This window comes from Zonotrichia leucophrys, chromosome 7 (genome assembly GCF_028769735.1).
Source record: "Zonotrichia leucophrys gambelii isolate GWCS_2022_RI chromosome 7, RI_Zleu_2.0, whole genome shotgun sequence".
In the NCBI taxonomy this organism is placed as follows: Eukaryota; Metazoa; Chordata; class Aves; order Passeriformes; family Passerellidae; genus Zonotrichia; species Zonotrichia leucophrys.
In genome coordinates, this window is record NC_088177.1 from 34,033,900 (window position 1) to 34,056,610 (window position 22,711).

Here is a 22,711-nt window from a genome sequence, read left to right on the forward strand (position 1 = left end):
AAAGTTTTATTTTAATGTCAGAGGCAGACAGGCCCATCCCAATCTGGCACTCTCAAAAATCAAGAGAGCTTCTCATTAACTTCAGAGAGACAGAGCCATGCCCAGTGTCAGAACATGTAAATACTCAAGCACTCATCTATCCTGCAGCCTTTTCTCTCAGGCAAGGATGTGAGACTAGCAGCATCAGATTAGTCTATTTTATGTCTCAAGCTTGATTAACCAGTAGAATATACCCCTACACCTTCACAGTATAAAAATTAAGTTAACAACTCACTTGTGAAGTGACTCCAATTTCTGGTTCTCTTTGACAAGAAGTTTAAATTCCAGAGCTCTATATCAAAACTGGCTTTGAGCAGACAATATAATCTTTTTTCCATTTGAATTTGATGGCAAAGCTCTCAATGGCATCCAAAGCAATGGCATTGAGTCTAAAATGCCATTTACACTCCTAACATTAATTAGTTTACTATCATTTGCCCAGTTTACCAAAAAAGTTACTGAAATTAGGTTTTTTTTAGAAAAGCCAAATTCAGAAAGGCCCACCAGCAGACCTATGACAGAATCAGTAACTTAAGTATCACAGGCCAGGTTCTGGCCGCTGAGTCCTTCCAGAGGGGGCAGATCAGGTACCAAATACTGGGATCCTGGCTCTGCTCCATAAGCAGAAAGATTGGTTATGACATTCCAAGTTTTTCTTTTCTGTGTGGGCTGTTGTTTGCTCATGCAGGACTCAGACTATTCCTCCTGGAACACATGTTACACCTCTGTCCCTGTAGCCACACATGCCAACAGGAGTTTTGCCAGCAAATTCAGTGGTGCATGGATCAAGGTGCAGGAACCCATTTGAGAGACCTTCAGCTGACCCACATCAAGCAGCAGGAGAGTGGGGTCAAGTCACACAGGTCTTTTAATACTTAATCTATAATTAATTTAACAGTGGAAAAATACTGCTTATCAAACTGCTGAACCATATTGTGGAATTGCTCAAAACTGAAGCCAAACATGGTATTCAGCAGCTTAATGTGTTTTTTGGGGAAAATACTGCATATCAAAAATTTTATTGCTTTCTCTTTTATGAACCTACTGCACTGAAATATCTTTTAGGGATTAGCTTACACTGACATGCATAATTTATATCAGAGATTGAAGCTGGCCAATTCTACTGTCCTAATTACAAAGCTTTATTTGAGATTAAGCTACTGTGGGGAAATAGGGAAGATTTTTAAAGTCCAAAGTATTTTGAAAAGAAAAAAACCCTGCAAACTAATATTTATTTCAAACAGAAGTGATACCTATCAAAATTTGCTGTTTCTTAGAGTTACATACCCAGACAAGACATTTCTGATTTACAACAAAAGCACATTTTCTACAAAACACATTACAAGGGGAAAAAAAAAAGAAACAAAGTTCTTAGAACTACTGCCAAAAAGTAATCAAATCATGACATTTCACAAAGAAATAAAAGTTGTATGTGTTATTACTATCCCCTTTTTTAATGCACTTTGGTCAAAGAATAATTTCACATATGAAGATGAAACAGTGCTTTATTCCTAAAATGGAAAAGTCTGTGCACACTTAACAGAAGCACAGAGATGATAATGCAGTTGGTCTGACTGAAACTAAAGCTACCACTACAGAGATATATACACTATAAAGTTGTACAGAGGACAAGGATTTTCCTAAGTATAAATGAGATCTGGTACAGTACAAGGGCTGTAACTGTTGAGGTAAGTTCTTTGTTTTATATTTAAATCCAAACCAATTACATTACTCAAGTGCTACTGAGATGAAAATTTGGCTTTAACTTTTGAAACTACATAGCATGAAAAATACCACTGTCATTTATTTTTGAATAAATTTAGTATTACATTAGAAAAGGGAAGATAGTTGGTTGGGTTTTTTTTTTAAATGAAGAACAAAACAACAAAGTAATTCAATTGTAGATCAGTTTAAATAACCAGCATAAAGAAACAAAATTGAGCTTTTTTAACACATTAAGTACAGTGTGGCATGCTGGCTTCTATCTCCATGGCTATCAGGAATCTTCTGAACTACTTTGTTCAGTGTTTTTGAATTTACAACACCCAAGTTACTCCGGGTTTCTCCCCAAGACACTGCTGCCACCCTGGAGTGCTGGAATAAGACCACAGGAGAGACCTCAATGTATCTCTGATGTGGGGCTGGGAACAAACCCGGCTCCAGGAATAACCAGCACAGTCAAGCCCAAGGTTACTGGGCAAGAAATCTGCAGATTATGCTCTGGCCACATTCATTCACTATACTTGTTACAAACTTGGTGAAAATTTGCAACCACCATTATTAATCCTATTTTGCCATTTTTTAGACTATTTTGGCCTTCTGTAGCACACAGGTAACCATACAAAATTTGATTATGCATTGTACCAAACCACAGGAGCCAAACATGAAGTGACTATCACAGGAAGTCAAAAGCAAACAAAGCTTAAATCTGTATTATTAAGCAAACAAAGCTTAAATCTGAGCTATTTTAAATATTTTTAATTATTTTGATTAAATACAAATTCAAATTGTTATCTGAAAAATGCCACTCAAATCAGCTTGCATCATTTCTGTTGAGTAACATGATAAGGGAAATGTTCTGAGAGTTTTAATTAAGTGATAGCCATTTAACTAGACTCATGAGAAACAGAGTATTTTTCACTCCCTATCTGAAGGGTGTTAATTAAAAAACTTTCATTATAACAAATTCCTTATAAGATTTAAGCCTCCAAGAAAACATTGAACCCCTCATCTTCTACATTATCTTTGTCCCCACAATTAAGTCTCTGTTGTACCGAAGCTAACAGCCCTCATTCAATTATTTTTAAGATTCCCAGTAAAATATCCTTATTTAAAAGGAATTCCAGGTTCTCCATAACTGCAAATCCAGTACAGGGGTGGGAGAGAAGCAACTGGAATCTGCAGATTTTTCTTATTACATGAAACCAACAGTCACATTATGCAAAGCCCAGTGAAATTAAGGGATTTTTTATTCTTTCAAAAGCTTCCATGTACTTTGGCAAGGCCTTGAGAATTATATGAAGGATGGATCAGCATGTGTTATGCTCCAAAGTTCATTCTGAAAGCTCATCAGGTGCTTAATTTTTGCTGCTCTTGTGTATTTTGGAGGGGATCCCACAAAGAACTTTTATTAATAGAGACAGGAGTCCATAATATTGAGTAATAAATGGGATAAAACCCATTGGGATCCTGTCCTAGGCACTGAAAAGTGCTACACTGCTAAAGAGGGAAAAGAATCTGCATCAGTCAGGATTTAGCCCATGCTGCACAACTGATCCAATTTACAGGAGAATTGAGAAAGCCCTGGATCACCCTTTGTTTAAACACTGTTCACAATGTTCCTAAAATGCACAAAATTAAAAACATCCAATAAATGAAACTCAAAACAAAAAGCCACGTTGAACAAAAGCAGAACAGAAAGCCCGGCAGCGGTGAGAAGCACATGCCAAGTCTGGCTGATGCACACGATGGCAGATGTTAAGATGGTGTAAAACAAGACTACGATTAAGAAGCGGATTCATGCAGTTAGCGCTTGTTCACCTGACTGCCCAACAGAATCAGCAGTGGAGAGAGCACTAGTGGACCTGGAATGACGTCGAGAAGCTGCAAGTAGAAGGAATGGCAACACCCACAGGATTAACACACATTGAACCCGAGACAGAAAATGCCACAATCCAACGGGGATGCGTGTGAGCGCCACCGGCAGAGGCGTTCCATAGTGACGGGGAACGGCGCTGCGCGTGGATGCGGAACAGCGACAGTGCGAGCCCCACCTCCGCCTGCAGCTCCCCCCTGCCCCATGGCCACTAATACAATGCATGACAGAGCTCATTTGGAACAGTCCCAAACTGGGTGCAGCTCAGCAACAACACCCCGATGCACATCAGTCACGTTCCAGACCTGCAGGTCTGGCGGGCGGCCGTCACGAGAACGTGGAGCACGGAACTACAGAGAAGGGTTTAGATGTGTCTGATCTAAACCCCAAAGTGAAGCCATGAGGAATGGTGACGAATTGTGCTTGCAGGTATTTTTCCACAACATTCTAGCCTATGCATAATAAAATCAACGTTAACAAAGAGGATGTGTAACCACATAAGTAGGAAGAGTCATACAGGGAGGTCACCAACCACTGCACAGGTCCTCGGGTTGGTTTCTTTTCCAGGTAAACACACGTACACACATATTCAGGTGTTGCTACTTCCAAAGGTCCCTTGCTTTTAACAAATTTTGCATACATGTTTCTTGAACCTCAGTATGTACATGCAGAGCTAAGGAGAATATGCACATCACACACCCATCTAGAACGATACATGTATACAAATTGTTAAAAGCAATGGAGTGCACACAGTAGCAGAGGAGCCCAAGCCAAATATAGCTCCCACTTCAGTTCCCAGTTGTTAGCAGCACATCAATCACAAAATGCCTTTGGAGAGGTTTTCAGTTCTTGGCTTCAGCATACAAGTGAGTTCTTTATGAAGGCAAATGAAGAACGGGCCCAGTCATTCCCAAATTACAGAAATTTTGTCTTTCTAAAGAAGTTTTCCCTATGTCTAGCAATGACATGCTCACCAGCTCAAAGCAACTGACCCAAGAAACCGATTGTTCATTTAAGCAATTCATCACCACAGACTCACTGAAGGCCTTGCTGCTTTAACATCATAACTAGTACTGTCAAGAAACTGAAAAAATAAAGCAGAATCACCTTACAATACAAATAGGCTTTGTCAGTTATGTACGTAAGTGTGCAGCAGAAAATTCTAAGTGTTCTGTTTAAGGCAAAGCATTCATAAACACAAATACTAATATAATGAAATAGGAATCAGCAACGTGAGAAAAATAAAATTTTGGGTTTCTCTGACTCTGAGAGCTTCACTAAAAGTTATATGTAATGTGGCCTTTGGCCATGGAGAACACATGCATTTATTCAAGAGAATTATCCCATGGATATCATAAGTAAACTCATGGAAGTTTTGCATGATCAGTGCAGGATTATGGTCTGAACCTCACAATTAAGGTTCATTGCTTTCCCCCAAGCCATCCACTGTGCCCCTGTGGACACCACTGCAAGATCAAGGCCCAGGGAAAAACAAGAATAACAAAAAAATTTTAAAAACCTACATTTCTGCAAGGAGGCTGACTGTTTTTACTAACTTAGGAAGCAGGACTCATGATACACAGACATGTATGCCTGCACTGCAGCCCCCAAACAAGAGGATGACAGTGCTGATATTAACCATAATGCCACTAAATACAACAATCTTGTCATTTCCATTTAGTTACTCTAAATATAATTCATAAATATACAAGTTAATCTTTATAAGTAAAACCAGACTATGAACAGCAGGATTATATTACCTTTGAATTATTGCAAGATTAACTGGGTTCTAAAAATACTGTCAGAGAACCACACTGTTTTGGCTTAAACTGACAAATAAAAATTTCTTTGAGATGAATTACACACCACATAATTAACAAATTCATGAACATATTTGATCTTAAAGCATTTCAATGAAAACACAAGGAAACATAATAAGGTATTGGGTTATTGTAGTATTAAACTACATTGGGTTTTGTTGTTACATTGATATTTCCTCCCCATGTAACCTTTATGACTTAATAACAATGTATTTCTAGAAATGCATTACTCTTCAGGTAATTAAAAATCATCAACTAAAATGAGAATGTGCTTTCCTCACAATTTCCTCACAATAAAACAGAATAACACACATCTGTAACTGACTGTACACTTAGAGTAAGAGTCAGATTCAGCCCTGGTAGAAGTCCAAAGCTCACACCAACTGTGGTTCTGATACACTGCATTTGCTTTTCAGAACAAGGACTCAAGGCAGTATTTCAATGACTGTATTTTCAATAAAATAAACAAAACACAGCACAGTGACATAGAACACTGACAAATTAATACTGAAATCCAGCCTACTTACACATTTTGGCTGGAGGGAAAAAAGCTTCATTCAAAATTAAAGCTAGGCAGGTTAACTATAAAAATAAGCTACAGTTATGGATCTACTGCCTTTTTCTAGATCTGGTATGAAATCAGCCTCATTTAATCAATAAAATGTTCATCTATTTATCTTAAAGAGCTATGAACCAAGTTATGAGTGCAAAGTTGAACTCCTTCCATTTCTCAGCAGAAGCTGAGATAATAATGTAAAACAGATTATTTTATAGCTCAATATAATGAAGTCATTGAACCCAAAAGCTTCTCCAATATTAAAACTTATGATCTCTTCCATTTACACATTACATCATATAACTGTATTTTGTCACTATGTGCAAAATAGATACTGTAACACCATTCTTCATTGAATTACTACATAAATGAAGAGAGCCTGGAGATTACTGTATTTCATGTCTGAGATGACAAGTTTTGATACAAGAAGTAATGTATTGGGTTGAACATATGATATGGCATTTGATCAGAAACATTAACTATCTTGCTGTATTCAGCATTGTGCAGAAAAACTTCTGCATATGGTAAGTGTAATGAGATTTTCTATTTGTACTGTACACTTTAACTGCAGTTTCATGATGCTCCTTTAAAATCTCAGTCTTTCCTTGGTTTTACACTGCCTGTCAAAGCTTCTTACAGCATGTAAAACTTAACTGATGATTGACTATCCTGTAAAACCTCTACAAAAAGAGGGCTGCTATCTCTGCTGGAGGATTCAGGGTAGAAATTATATACTGTAACTGTACCTAGCTGTAAGAAAATCCAATCATGAATAATTGAGTCACTCAACAACAGGCTACAATGCTACAAAAACTACTTCAGTGTGACCTAGAAAATCCAGGCTTGCCCTCCCATAGATTTCCATCAGTGTTATTAAGCGAAGCACAGCAGCCCAATAGAAGCTGATTCAATCAAACTAAAAATTGCAAAAGTTCAAACTAAGCTATTTCCCTGCTAACAGTGAAGTGCTGAGAACCAGAATTGAAGCATGCAGAAGAAAACAGAAGGGGGAAAAAAAACGGGGTTTGAAACGGGGAGTGTCAGGAATCCAGAGGACAGAAAAGAGCTCATTCCACCTAGCAGTGTCTTGAAAGGGTAATCACAACAAGGGAAAAAGGAAAAAAAATATTGACCCTTAAAGCTCCAATGCCTACATGTACTCACCAAGTGGAGGGAAGCCCCGAGCAGGGCTTGTATCTCGACTGCTCTCACGGCTGGTATCACGACTGCACCCCTGACTCATGCTGGGTCGGGGGATGCGACTGCTCCGTGCTAGCATGCAGCATGGAGAGTTTCAGAGAAGGTGAACAAGTTTAATGAGGACAGAAAGCTCAAAGTCAAGTCACAGTTCTGTTAGTTATGGTAATTATTACATTAGTAATTACAATTTGTAGCTGCCTGCTCAGGCTCTTTACAAACCAACTACCTTACATGCTGAGCTGTGTTTGTGATGCGAAATTTCAGCAGCCTTAATGTCTGGCTGACAGTCTGCTTTTTTCTTAAGCAATCCAAGTTTTGTTATTCAAGTAGAGCAGGAATCTTCAATCATTTAGGGAAGCTCTACTGTTGCAAAACAGATGAGGCTGAAAGAAACCCTTCCGGAATATTTCTTCCTTCATTTTAAAATAAACACCCTTCTGGAACAAATGAGCAGAGAAACATTTCTTTAAGTAATACCAATACGATGTTTTTACATAGATTTGCCTTTCACAGGGAGAGTTTTTTTGAACAAATATCCTAAGGAAAAAAAAGGTGTACTGCACAGACTTGCAGAGATATCTTTCTCTAATGAAAGATACTGGGGAAAAAATATTTAGAACCTGAATACCTGAAAGACAGGTTAAAAAGTGATTTGAATTTGAAGAGAGCGGTAGCTTCAGATATTTAACAGAAGCTAACTTCTGCTCCTCAGACATTTCTAGAAGTTTATGATTTTATATGCACACAGTTTGAAGCTTATGCACACTTCAGGGGAGCCTTAAACTATATTCCTTACTTGTACAAAACCCTACATGCTTGCACATGTTTGAGACCCTGAATGTTTCAAAAATGCTTGCAGAAAGTTATTTAGTAAGATTTATGTCTGATGAAGAATACAATATTTTCTTAGAGCAAAACCCAGCAGTTAATTGTCAGAAAAATTTAATGACAAGAGGGATTTCCCTTGCTGTTTTAAAAAGGCAGTAGCATATTTCAAGTGTTCAGGAACCGCCACAGAGGAATTTTCTCAGGCACAGAGTAAAGCCTAATCTGCCAGCTTCGGTGACAACACAGCAGAGGTACATATGCATGAACATGAGGGTGCTAACACTTTGACTGTACCCTCATTTTTATAAAAATTATGTCATTTGCATGCTTCAGAATATATATATATTCTTAAAAATCTCTATTGGTTTGTATATAGAATTTAAATGCCTAGACTCAAGCTGAAGTTCCTCTACAGTGCTTCAGTGCTCTCACATCCTTGAAGTGTCCTTCAAGCAAAAAAGTACAGAACAAAATAGAAACCTTCATATTTAGGTTTTAAAATTCAAATAGAGTCATCTGCCAGATTCTTGCTTTGTCAAATCCCTCCCAGTTTTGCAAAACCAAGTTCATATCTCTGTGATGAATTAATGGTTCTGATGGTTGACCTCTGATGTCAGACAATGTGAGATGAGCTATGAACCAAGCTGATTAGATCACCACAATGTCTAATGATAGTGAGTTAGATGGTCTTACAATAAGTAAGACAGACTAAATTATAAGAGCTGGATGAAATTAGGGTTCATGAGTACAATAATCCCATCTCAGATGTACAAGGGAAAAAGCTGACAAGTGAACTATAGGTAAGACTAACACTAAAGTTCTCCACACAAATACTGGTTTGAAATTGCAGACTCTCTAGAAGCAAACTTCTCATTCTTGGGTCTCATGCTTAGATGTAAATAATGGCAGCCTTCACATCAGGTTTGCACAAGCAGTCATTTCTCTTAAACAGAGAAAATCTGCCCATCTTTTCTATAATAGAACCGTACTAAAAACAGTAAAGGCTCTTTAGAGAGGGAGAGATACGAATGCTTACAAAAATTTTGGATGCACACAACAGATTCTCCTTCCATACCAGCTAACAGCAGCAGCATGAATATGAGGAAAATGCACTTTAATTGCATTGTCCTACACTAGAGTAGGACAATGCTACAGATGAAGCATAATACTGACTGCACAAACAGAATAACCAAAGCCAAACACTGGGTACTTCAGGATTAATGGTCAAATAAAAGGGTTGCATGTTGCTGGATACAAAAGAAAATTAAGGAGAAAAAAAAAAAAAGGATTGAAAAAACTGAAGGATGAGTCTGCTGTGGACTCCCAGGCACCTGCCCCACATTTTCATCACCATGTTGTGTAAAGAAGATTTTGTATTAGCTACTCAGACTATTTCCTTCAGACACTGCCAGCAGTAAAGGCCAGCAGTGTTGTCACTTAGCTAAGTCTCTCACACTGTCACAGCCTGTCTCTGCAGTGCAGGGAGCAAAAGCAAAGAAGACTGACCAAGTCTCAATTGGAGAATTCTCAATCCCCAAAAGCTGGACAGAAATCAAGTGAATGAGTAGCAAAATGGATTAAGAGGAGTAGGCAGCATGAAAGCACACAGTGTGTCCACAGCCAGCTCTGCTGTGAGAAAGTCTAGGACAAGACAAGGATGAGTTGTTTCCAATAATATTCCAACTTTGTAATGTGTACTGTTACCAATTTCACCTGGAAAGTCAGAGCACTTAGACATGGCTCCCACCATTATTAAAACACACTATCCAGCAGTCTTATGCCAGTGGAACCCAGCAGATGCAAATATCCCCAGCAGAACATGAAAGTGCCCCTGTTTACCAATCTACCAGAAGAAACTGGTATTTCATTAGGGTGTGAATTTTAATGATTCTTAAGTGGAGACTAAAAATCAGCAGACGCTTTCTTACATCAATAGCAGCCTTTTAAAGAGCCTGAAATTCTGCCAAACAGCCAAAGGAAAGCTCTGCAGTGGGGAACACCCAGGCAAGGCAAGTCAAGAACTGCCTGCAGGTTTCCAATGAATGTACATAGCATAACCCCAACAGAAATAGTGCTGCTGCATGAAGCTGATGGGCAGCTGTGCCTGCTCCACTTTTTGGAGAATGGCTGTCTTGGATCTCTCACTTCTTTCAGATCCAGCTGCACCACATGATCTGCAGAGCATCCAGCACAATTAATTTCAGGCTGGTAATTTTCAATCCATGGGAAATGGACATCATCTGTTTGAGCACATGATCTCCTTCATGGAGCCCAAAGAAATGCTCAAGATTAAATGGACTGCACTCCTCCTTCCCTTATAAAACTCACTGAGCAGACAGCAGAGGCAGGTTTAAAACTGAAGTGTCACAAGCAGAGACATACAGGTGACCACACAGGACCTCAGAACACTGAATGTTCCTTGTTGCACTGCCTCTGGGGAAACAAAATCTTCTTCAAGATTACCAGCACACAGAAGGAATCTACTTCATGGCTACCTGTAGTCATCATGGAAATCAAAGCTAGCAGCAAGGTACTGATGCTAACAGCATCCACATGCAGAGGGCTCTATTATTGCTACTGCCCCAGGAGAGCCCGAAAAACCCCGGGGGTTGGTTTCCGTATTTGGAATCAAGGTGAGTGGGAGTTTATTTAATGAAATGAACAAACAAAATAAAATATCAAGAAAATATAGAGACTGAAGCAACACAATAAAAAAAAGCATAAAATACTGTTAGCTACTATGTCATAAAGTCATAAGTACAATGGAATAATGGTATATAGCTGACAGCTCAAAAGTTATTTCCATCTGGGTCAGTATTACAAGTTTAAAAATCCAATAAATAGAAAGAATTTCTGCATCTGAATAGTAAAGTGTCAGACACTCCTGTTCCCATAACAGCTCAACCCAGGATGTGTCCACCAACATGGGGGTGATAGGTGAAAGCCACACACTGATACATGTCAGATCTCTCTCCCACTCTCAAAGAACAAGCACTAATTATGTTCCCAGGGAGCACATCAGAGAAATGATACAAACTACTCTTTCAAAAGAATTAAAGGCTCCTGTAATATACCTGAAAGCAGGCAACCCAAGAGTGAGGATTCTACACGAGGCAATTTCCCTTCATGTGCTCAAGAATGTTTCAAATCAGACCACACAGTATGATGATCAGCTTAAGCATGTGTGATGGTACCATCCACCATTCTTTGCTTTCTCCTAAAAAACAATGCTCTTCTACACAGTGACAGCAAAACAATTACCTCTAGTGTTTGGGAGGCACTTTACATTTTCAAAGCAACAAACAGAAAAGCATAATGTACTAATACAGAGCCCATAAAATAGATCAGACATCAGAAGAACACTGAATTTGGAAAAGCAGTCACAATGAATACACAGTATTTTTTATGAATCATAATGGCATATACACTCAGGTGCTTTAAACTCATTTCAGTATACTGGAAAGAATGAATAAAATAGTTCTTTATTAACGACCTTCTCTGCATAAAGATGCAGCTCAAATGCAAAATATAAAACTATTGCTAAGGCAATAGTTACAAATTTAACTGCCAACAGTAAGGCTACAATTTCAATAAATTTCAATCTACTGGTAAAGTCTCTGGAGATAAAAATAATTTAGAATCAGTATCATTTAAAATGTTCTTCTACATTAGCTTCAAACTTATAAAATAATTTATATTAAAAATGAAAATGTTCAGATAGCACACTGAATACCTTTTCACTTCAACTCAGATATAAAGTTTTATATATATGATATTTACTTACCTGACTTAAAAAAAAAGTCTGCTGATAAATTTGAAAAAAAGAAACTATTAAAGAATATTTACATAACAGTCACTGAGACGAAAGTATCAAAAGCAGAACAATTACTACATAAGTCTAAAACGTGTTCTAAGAACGTGGCCAGGATATTAAGGATGAGAGAAGCAAACCATTTCAAATGCAAAATTTCTAAAATAATCCAAGAAGGTACTTTTTGCCCTTGATTCCATGTGACTGTAAAGATTGCTCAACTCATTTTAGGAATAAGCTTAAATGAGGTCTCATTGTTCTGATGGTTATTCACAATTGTTCTTGCTTCCTGATCTAATAATATTGCTCATGTTGAATTTCAAACAGAAAACACATCATGACATCTTTAGGCTTACTTTGAAACCATAAGCTCAACCTGGAAAATTGAAATTACTCTCCTGCAAACCACAATCACATTAACTTGTCAGCTGAAAAACCCAGAAGAATAACAGCAACATGAAGAGTTCCCCAGCCAAGAGGCAAGCCCCTCCTTCAGGCACATGGCCAGCAGGTCCCTGCAGTGACTGCTCTTACCTAGGCCTATTCTGTTGGGACTCGTCTCCCGACTGCAGCCCTGGCTCCGCGGGATCTTGCTGCGCTTCTCTGAGGATGATGGCACTGCCTGGACTCGGGATGCTCCACTGCTCAGGCCACCATAGGAGCTTCCTAAGAGCTTACCCGGAGAGCTAGACCGGCTACCAGCTAGGAGAGAACCAGAAACGAGGAACAGACAATTAAAATCCCCCAAGATTTTAAACACACTCACAGCAAAACTGGAACACAATCACCTCTATGTAAGAATCTAATCCAAATCCCTCAGAAAACTAATGGGAGTGCTCCCTATAAGCTTTCAAGAAGACTGAGAAAAGCCCATGGACAATGAACACTGACGTCAGCAACCCTCTGCTGCCCATGAAGATCAAGCCCAAAGCAGACACTGCAGTGTATAACCACCCTAGCTGGCTTTAGGAGAGCTTGTGGAGGTGCTGGGGCAGCCCTGCTGCAGCAGCAAAGGATTTACAGGCTGCCTCACCTCCTCATAAAGCAACCCCAACCAGGCTGTGTGCAGAGCTGTGCTGCAGTGCCCTGGCTTCTGGCACAGGTCACCTGCTGCAAATCGGCTCAGGCACCTTCGTGCTACACTGCAGTGGTGGCATTGCTTCCCTGCAATAATTCAGTGAAGGAAAATAAAAAACCCACCACATCTGAACAGATCAGCACAATAATGGATAAATCCCATGAGCATCACACTCATAGAGATGCTGGCTTACTTAGGTCTGGCTGGTTAAACCCAAGTTATTTATTTTTCAGATAATAAAAATTTTTAGCAACTTGAATAGTTGGCCTGTTTGAATAGTCCACAGCAACTTTACATTTCTTCTAAGAAATGAGTATTTGAGTCCCTGAAAATCTGCTGTTGTCATTACTATTTCTGACATTAAATTTATTTGCTGAAACAGCCTGGAAAAGTGTATTTGAAAGGGTTGCAAGAGCATACTCAGGCAAGCTCACATTTTGAACTAATATTCACACTGATTTCTTGCTGAAATGCATCTTACATCTCAGAAAAATTTCATTTCCAAATACTGTTACAACTAGAGTATGACAAAACTTTTCTTCTGTCTTAATGTAAGAAGATAGGGAACTCTATTAGCATCATGAACAATCCCATAGCACATATATGAAGTTACTTGCCCCCTCCAATTTCTTGGCCAGAGCCATTCTGAACCAATCAAATACACTCCAATACTGTATGAAATGCCAGCTCCATTCTCCCCACCCCAAAGTGACAGATGCCAGTCTTCCACACAGCACCATGACCTAAGAATCACCTCACTGGTGTGAGCAGGGATGCACTGAAGTAACTGAGAGAAGAATTCAGCCCCTGGAGTTTGAGCTGCAGCAGTGAGCTCTGACATCAGAACATATGCTTACCATGTTTGATTAGTGGGAGAAAGCAAAGTCCCCTGCCATACACATTTTGATTTGTGACTTTAACAAAATGCTTTTAAGTCTTACAGTTAGGAGAGAATGAGGAAAGCTAAAAGCTTAGCAGTTAAAAAATGTGAAGGAAATAAGGTGAAAAAGCAAGAAAGGGAAAATGTTTCTTACCACCAGCAGGATTAGCTGATCTGGATCCTTGATTATGAGGGCAGACCAAGGGACAGGCAAAAAGTGGATTAAAAGACAGCAAGACAATACAGCGTTCAGCATGCGGTTTGTGCTATACACAATACACACAGATTTATTTACAAACATGTCACTCCTAAAGCCTCTGCAGAATGCAGTGAGTTAATGTGCAGATGCAACTAAACTTCCCAAGGTTGACCAACTTCTCAGCAAAATGTCAACCAAGACCCAAGCTCTGCTCTAAACTGCACCCCAGCCCAGTCTGTGAAATTACAACATGGTTATCCACTGTGTGGGCATGGAGAATCTGGTTATGTGACCAACTCAACATATTTAAATTTGTAAATAATTCCATGCAACATTTTTTTAAGGATAAAGATCACATCTGGTTGAGAAACTCAGCAAACACTAGACCAAGACAGCAGGTCCAGACATGACCACCTGAAATTTTCATAAGGCATTCTATAGAAACATTAGGTCCATAATCTTTGAAACCTTTAAAGAATAACTATTATTTAAATACTTCTGAGACTTGTCTCATTTGGTCTGACCATTTTTCTCCAAACTAAGAAAAAAGTGACTTCTGGCTTTGGATAAGTTCTAAGTACAATACTGAAGAAATCAATTTACATTAGCATCCCAAAGCCCAAATATATCCTTATGACCTCAATGTAAAGATTTCCATTTGGCCCCATGCTCAATATACTAAGTCTTTCTACAGATCACCCAGTCTAACACAAGGCTATAAACAGCTTTTTCAACCCTCCAGCATGACAGAGCAAAGCAATGAAAGAATGAACAGAGAAGGGCTTTCAAATAGGGGTACAAAGCAAGACAAGTCCTCAGAACAGACAGGTCCTTCACAAACCCAATCTCCTATTGACAAGGCTGAAGGTCCTCATAACAGGGAGTTTCTCATTCCCTCCAGTTCATTTTTAAAGTCTGAGTGACAAAATTCTCCTCAGATACACATGACAAATATGCAGCAGCACCATATGTGTGGCTCCTAGGAGAAAACCTTGCCTTGCCAGGAAGCCAGAGAGCGCAGATGTGTCATGTGAATCAAAGCAGAACCCTTTTTCCCATATCTACACAAAATAGGTAATGTCCTATTTTCAACTGATGCCAAACCCCATTAATTTTAGACAGCTCACGTGTTCACACATACAAAAATAGAGTCACATAAGCAGGAGAGGCTTGGCAGGGTAAGCAGTCAGCTACAGGCACAGAAGGTGTCTCAGCAAGACACAGTGCCAGCTATTTAGAGCTACACATCACAGCGACACGCAATTCTGCTGCACAACTGGTAAAAAGGCCACAATTAAGCACTGGGACTTGGGGCCCTGTTTGGCAGCAGGAGCACACACTGGCTAGGTGGGATTCGATTTGTCCAAAGGGAGCCCAATTCTCTGATGGTGCTACTGCAATTCAAGAGAAACACGTGAGTAACTCTGCCCTGCTGCCCCGAGAATAAAGGCTCCTTACGCTGGGACTGGGACACCACTTTGGCGCGGCTGCGGCCCCGGGTGTCGGCAGGCGTGGAGGTGACGCTGGTGGCGCTGCCAGAGCTCTGCCTCCTGGTGCGGATCCGGCCTGCAGGGATGCAAACACAAGCACACTGTTAGCAAGGCTCTCACAAAGGCAGCAGCAGCGTCTAACACGCTATGCACACAATTAGCCAGGGTACAAAAGAAATTTACTGGGAGAGGCAACACCTTTTATTAGGCTGGCTGAGATGCAGGGGAGGGAGTGGAAACAGCCACAGCCCATAGTCCAAAGCCTTCTTTGCTTTCTGTAATGCTATCAGCCAGTTTAATTAAAAAATATTACCTCTCCATAGCCTTTGCTCCTGTTCTATAGTAGCTTCTTAACAAAGGATCTACAACAAAAAAATTCAAGCCTCCTAAATACAAATTCCTGTATCAAATTATTACTTTCTGACAAGGTGATCACCCTTTCAGAGACAGGTGTGACAGATGCCCTCCCAAATTCCATCACTAGGATTTCCAACTAGCTGTCTGGTGCTTTATATCCTGCTCCACCTGCACAGGCTGGCAGGCACTCCTGTGACAGTCTGTCAACACAGCCTGACCACACTTTTATTTCAGGCTCATTGAATTTTCCCTGCTGTTTACAGGTCCCTCATATTTATCCAAGATCAGTGCAACTTGTAATGGAGAGCCCTATTTAACATAATCAGTGTTGAGGAAAATAGATTCTGTGTGCCTTCTCTTTATTTAAGCAGAGAATGGATATAAAGTCTCAAAGTGTTCTCAGTCCTTGTTCTGTCCTTTCCTCATGGAAAAGCCACTGAAATTTGAGCTAGGAAAGCTTACAGGGTCATCAGTTCATCCCCTTCCTGGCGTAGGGTTGTTTCCTACAGAATACTCTTTCCAGTTCTATGCTTCAATTATCTGTCTCTAGTTAATGGGAAAGAAATGATAATTAAGAGTAACACAAAGAAAGCCTCCATCAATACTTTTCCACACGTCAGTTCTTAGCCAAGACTCAAGTTCTTTTCTCAGGACTCATGCCAGTGCTATCCTGCATTCAGAGGATGACTTCTAGTCTCGGGCACAATAATGAAAGGAAAAAACCCACAGCAGGTAAGAGAAGTCTAGACAACTGCACCCACTGGTTATAGATACTCATCTCCTGCCCTCTGTCTCCACCATAAGCATACAGAGATATATGAACAGGGAAACACACACACTTCCCACCCAAAAAAACCCACTTCACATAAGGCACACATGCAGGACAAGACAATGGCAAGCAGCCCAGACAGAGCGGTTGGGAGCTATGTTCCTTCTCTGAGCTCTCAAAATATTCATAACATGGTCTGAAAGCTTCTGCTAGACCCAAAGTGACAAGGAGATGCCTAACTTTGAGAAGAAAGGGCAAATTTGTTTGCAAGGGAAAAAGCCTACAAGACAGCTCTACTTCAAACCTCTCCACCAGCACCTAGCTTTAAAAGAGCTGAGTAGGCAAAGTACAGGGAAGTACATTCAAACAAGTGTTTATAGACAAGGAAGGCATCATCAGCAGAAAACTGGGAAAACACAAACAAAACTTTTTTACCACTGTCTCAACTGAACAAGCTCTGAGCACACCCCTGTGGGTCCAACAGCCCTACAACTGGCTGCTGATGTCTTCTTCACCACAAGCAAGGCTGCAGGTTCCTCTGCTCTAGGGCATTCTTGCCCCTTACAAAGGGTCAGCCTGATGCACTGCCAGAGGCAAGCTCTAGAGCTCTCTGCCAGCCAGATCCCACCCCGTGCAAGCTTGGCACAGCTCCACAAAGGTGAGCAGAGCCACCCTGTCAATTGTTAATGAGGTGGACCCAAAGCCTGACACAGGCTCCAAGGCAGGCAGGCACGGGGAAGGTGGCAGGCAGACATCATGCTCTTCTCAGAAACCTCAAGGCTTCCCTTCACTTCTGTCAGGAAGGCATCATAGTAAGACAAGAATTTAAACCTGACCATCTTTGGAACCAGCAATGGAATTAATTTACATCCTTCCAGAAGGCCATTGGGAGGCCTTGGCATTGCAGGAAGTCTTAGGGGGAAATCAAGTTGAAATTCAACACTACACACAGTAACAGGCAGTACTGGAAGACACATTTAGTGACGTGCATGGGCCAAGAATGGGTGAGAAGGGACTGATGTCTCCTTTTACACACAGGCCACTTAAGACCCTCAAAATTTTCTGGATTTTTCTGCATCTACAAAATTTGGGGTGTTTTTTCCCCCTTTCTTGTATCTTCATCAGCAGGTGACTAAGAAGGGGAAAACTGGGATAAGATGTGTGACTTTTACAACTTAAGAAAAACAAAGTCTAAAACAATATATAAAGCGAAACTGAGACTAGCCTCTGAAACCATTTCTAGGGGCTTAAAAAATTAAACAGAACTAACACAAACTTAATTAACATGTGATTATCAACAGGACTGGAAGAAGAAAATTCAGCCCTATTTTGAAACCCCTGAGGGCTGGTGGACAGATTCCTACCAATTACCAATTTCAGCAGTTTGTAAATGAATGAACAAATGTCCAGAAACAAAATTCTGCTTCCTTTAGGACTGGTACATTTGCACACTGATTTAGGCCTATTGGGTGTCAGAGAGAACCCTGTGAGAGGAGTTGTTCTTCCACAGTAAGAAGAGAGTTCAAACACTGATACAGATTTTCCCACCCTTTAAAAAATGCTGACAAGCATTTGAACTAACACTGCATTGGACTTGCATTGTGCAAATGGATTTTTAATATATATTATGCCAAATACAACATGCATATATAGTAGTTAATCCATACAACACAAATGTGGCTTCCACATTCCCCCAGGAATTTCATTTGCAAACAAGAATCTGCACTCACATCCAAGAGTTATTTGCACATAGGACCATGTGTGTGGCTTTATCTCTATCATTCTAACCCAGACAGAAAAACTCATTTCAAGCAGAACTGGAAATATAATATCAAGTAAGCTATTTAGAATGTTTCTTGTTCTTAAATTCAAGCAAACACCTCCCCTCCCAAAACTTCTTTGCTTTCAAGTGGGTTTGTCTCCATATCTAGTTCAAACTACAGATGTAGCAATCCATATTTCACAACCATTATTTTTCTGCTGCTTTTAAAAGTATTTCTGCATTCTAACAACAACAGCACAGCAAAGGAACAGATAAAGACTGCCCCAACATGGTTTCAAAAAACCATGAAACTATTTCCATAAAAAAGCCCTTGATCTAAATTTGACATGTGACACACTGTTGTTGGTAGAGAAAAGATTTTGAAAGATTCCATATAAATATGTTGTGTTAAGAAACCATTTCTGGATTTTTAGGAGGTTTTGGTTTTATTTTTTAAAGTTATTGTCGTTTTTTCTAAACAACAATATTATTTTTTAAAGTTACTGTCGTTGATTCTGAACAATGGTTCAGAATCAACCCTGAAATGTCTAACAAATGGCTAAACCTAGAAAGGTTGTTTTGTCTTGTTTTTTTTCAGAAGAGGAACAAATTAAGGAAGATTCTGCGATAACATTTGTGCTTTACAAGAGGCTTCACCTGGCAGGTTGAATCCTCTGGGTGGATACTGCAGCATCCCCACCCCCAGTGCACAGAACAGCCAAAGGCTTTGTGACACTCAGTCTGCATATGACACTGAAGAAAATGGTTTTCAAATAGTCTAGAAATGGTATGCAACAGCCTCACAACTCACTTTAATTAATTCCATGCAGTGTATAGGGACACCTACAACCATACAAGTCATACATGGACACACTGGGGCAATGATGGTCTCTCCAGGGACCACATTAATGCATTTATGTTACCCAGCACTGGGGGTTTTGCCCCACTTGGAGAAAAACATTCCTGAAAGAGCCTCTAGCCCTAGCTGTGTCACTCCTAAATAACACATGGACATGGAAGACACACAGAGATCAATTAAAAACATAGATAATATTTAAAGAACTTTTTACAACCTCCATCAGAATGGTTTCTATGCATATTTAGCACTTCTCCAATGTTAGAAAGACCTGACTCTGCACAATGATTTTCCCTGAGAGGCACTTGATCCTTATTGGAAACCATCAGGCTGTGCTGCCTCAGGGTTTTACATGAGATCTCCCTCCAAAGCAGAGGGCTCAGTGAACACTTCACCCTACCCAAACACAGCCAAATCAACTCAGCAGTTACAATGGGATGGAGCAAGAAAAGCAAAAAACCTGCTACCTGAGCAATTTTGTGTAAGGTACCACAGTCAGTCATGACTTTGAATCAAGCCTCAGTCTTAAGGACAAGGGAGAGCTTTAAGGCAGAGAAGAAAACAGGAACGATGATTTCTTTCAACTTGTGTTACTCCTAAAGCCTTTGATAATGCACTCAAGGTGTCCACCTGAGCCTAAGTTATCTGAAAACTGTAACAAACCCCATTTTATTGCCTTTCTGGTGAATACTAAAAACTATTAAAAATTGTGCCACTGACTGCAAACTGCTGATTTTGTTGTGAGCTTGCCAATCAATCACAGGTCAAACCAGCATTTATGCTTTCCCTTTTGGAGAAAGGCTTTGTCTGAAGGGCTTGACTTCATGCTTGCTTTGAAAAAAAGGTAACACAAATACTCTGAACCACTCTAATTAATGAAAGCATTATGCAGCCTTTTAAAATACTACTTGAAAAGCTGTTTCATGATAAAATAAGCAGAAGCTTTTCTAATTGTTTTCCTTTTATCAGGTATAACAAGGCACAAGGGCCACCTCCCTAGCACTAGCTGTGAAGATCAAGACTGTAAAGGTTTATCTCTTTCTGTGTGTAAAGCCCTTAATGCAGTTCAGAAGATCCCCATACATGAAGAGTCTGGGCAATTAAGGCACATCTGTGCACTGCATGAAGACCTGCACAAGCCTCACTGGAATACAGACTCACCTACCTTTCCATAAGGAGGTGCATTCCTACAGCATTTGCCTATTGTTGGGGTGTCACAACTTCAAACCAAAGGACTGATACTCAGCTCTTAGCTGGCATTCTTGCACTGGCATCACCTACTCTATCTTGCTCCTTTGTTTGAGCTGCCTGACTCCAAACCAAACCATGAGGAGAACCAAGGGCAAAGCAGAAGGGAACGGCCAAGTCTACACAATGCTGGCACCCAGCTGAGGGGAATGAGCGGGATTTTACAATGTAGCTACAGAAAGCCATGATGGGAACCAGGCTGCAGATTTAATGTCAAGCTGAACCACACAAAATAACACAGGAATTTTCTCTTAAATTACTTACTGGTGACCTGCAAAAAAACCAAAACAAACCACAGGAGCACAACTGTAGATGACATTTCTGCTTTATGTTCTGTTTCCTTCTGGTTCCAGAGCAAGAGGATGTTTTTTTCTAACCCCACCCTCTTAATTTTTACATTTATGTCAAGAATACCAAGTTCTATCTTCCCTGCAGTTCCTGACTCAATTTGCAAGATCACAGAGTTGGCAGAAGACCTTACTCAGTTTCATTATTGAGTGAAGGACACACTCAATCCTGAATAAAGGGGTTTTTGCCTCAACTACCTCAAAGGGAAAAGATGAAGAGTTTCAAACAGTGATTAAACTCATTCTTGAAGTACTCTAGCTATTACAGTGTACTGAGTTTTAATTCTCCCTGATCTTCCTCATCAAAGAAGAGAGAATCCTACGGCAAAAAGAAGGGATAAGACTTGGTATCTAAAAATGAGGGGATAGCAAACTCTGTTTCTGAAAGTTCATCTCAATCTTCCCTGCCCCAAGCAACTTGCTGGTTTCTATTACAGATTTTTACCAAATCCAATCTGCTCCTAATGTAACTGAATTGAAAACAGTAACCAAATAAAACTCCCACCCTTTTGCATCATGGCAATAAAGTATTTAATAAACTAAAAATAGAGGTATTGCACAGGACAGCTGTTGTAACAGGCCTCTGCAAACATTATTACAGCCAAGGAGAGGATTGAAAGCTGGTATTTCATATAAAACATTAAACCCTCAACATTTCAAATGTAGGCCAAAAATAGATAGGTTTGAGAACTAAGACAAAAAAAGAGAAAAGAGTCAACAATTTAAAAAAAAAAAAGGAAGAATAAAAGAGATCAGTTATTACAACAACTTGGAATTTTCGTCTAACTCATGACTGATTTAGAAATACAGGTTTCAGGTAAACTTCATATTCCTTATCACTGACAGATCACAAAGCACAAATACTTCCTGCTCAAGATGAGATGTAGCTCCTCTCTCAACACTAAGTACCATTTCCAAAAATGGTACAGACCTTTTCTTCCAAATAATAAATCAACGTGTCACTAACAGTAAAGAAAATAACACAGATGTCACAACAGCACAGTGGCACTTCTCAGACCACCACATCCAAATACAAGCAGCCATCAAAGATATGAGCACAGTCCCACAAGACAGTAATAGATCCCTTGAAAAGAGACTTGCACTGGGAAAAAAAAGGCTTTGCTGCAGAGTGTGGTATCTCCATTCTGTGTAGAAAACATTTTTGTTTTCAACTCCTGTCTAGCTCAGAAAAAGTAATTTCCCAGTGGTCTGTTTTTGCTGAAGAAATAAGAAATAAAGAACAAGTTTTGACAACGAGCCAGAAAAACAGACTGGGATCCTTCCCAAACTTGCAGGCTCAGTGTTCTAGTATAAAAAGCCTTTCCTCCAACTGTCTTTGGTGTAAGCCATCTCACTCAGACAGTTAACAACAAAAAGAGAGAGGTCAGGTTTAAAGAGGTTGACTAAATATTCCTTCCCTAGAGATCATTGTTTACTGTCCTCATTTTTCTGCCATGTGATCATCTCATTCAATTCTCTCACTGCCCAGTCTCTTCCCGAAAGCATTTGGCAGTTGTGACCTGAGCTTTGGATGGAAAAACACAGCAAACCTTTACACATCAAGGAGAAAAGAAATCACAAGCCTTGTGTTGTTTGGGAGTTTTTTGGGGGTTTTTTTTGGTTGAGGTTTTTTTTAGTCCATACACAGGTCACCTTGAACCAAAAGCAGAGCTTTAAATAGAGAAACACACATAATAACTTAGTGACCAGAGTCATAAAAGCAGACTAATGGTTTTTAGCAGGGAGGAGCTCAAAGAGAAAGTGAAGAATACCCCATGGCATCAAAATGAGCAGGACAACCATGCAACACTTCATGCAGGTCACCAGTGAACATGGATGAGAACCAGGTAACACTTTGAGAACAGAGACCAGGAGG

At 39.9% G+C, this 22,711-nt stretch overlaps 1 protein-coding gene across 1 annotated transcript in view; it reads right to left on the reverse strand.

Moving 5' to 3' along the window:
• Positions 1-22,711, reverse strand: part of CLASP1 (cytoplasmic linker associated protein 1) — a 170,694-nt gene that overhangs the window by 54,924 nt on the left and 93,059 nt on the right. The window contains exons 20-24 of the mRNA XM_064718115.1: positions 15,465-15,572; positions 13,962-13,988; positions 12,384-12,551; positions 7,175-7,282; positions 3,580-3,642 (exon numbers count right to left, since the gene is read on the reverse strand). Coding sequence (XP_064574185.1) covers positions 3,580-3,642; positions 7,175-7,282; positions 12,384-12,551; positions 13,962-13,988; positions 15,465-15,572 — 474 coding nt within the window. The remainder of the gene's footprint in view (positions 1-3,579; positions 3,643-7,174; positions 7,283-12,383; positions 12,552-13,961; positions 13,989-15,464; positions 15,573-22,711) is intronic.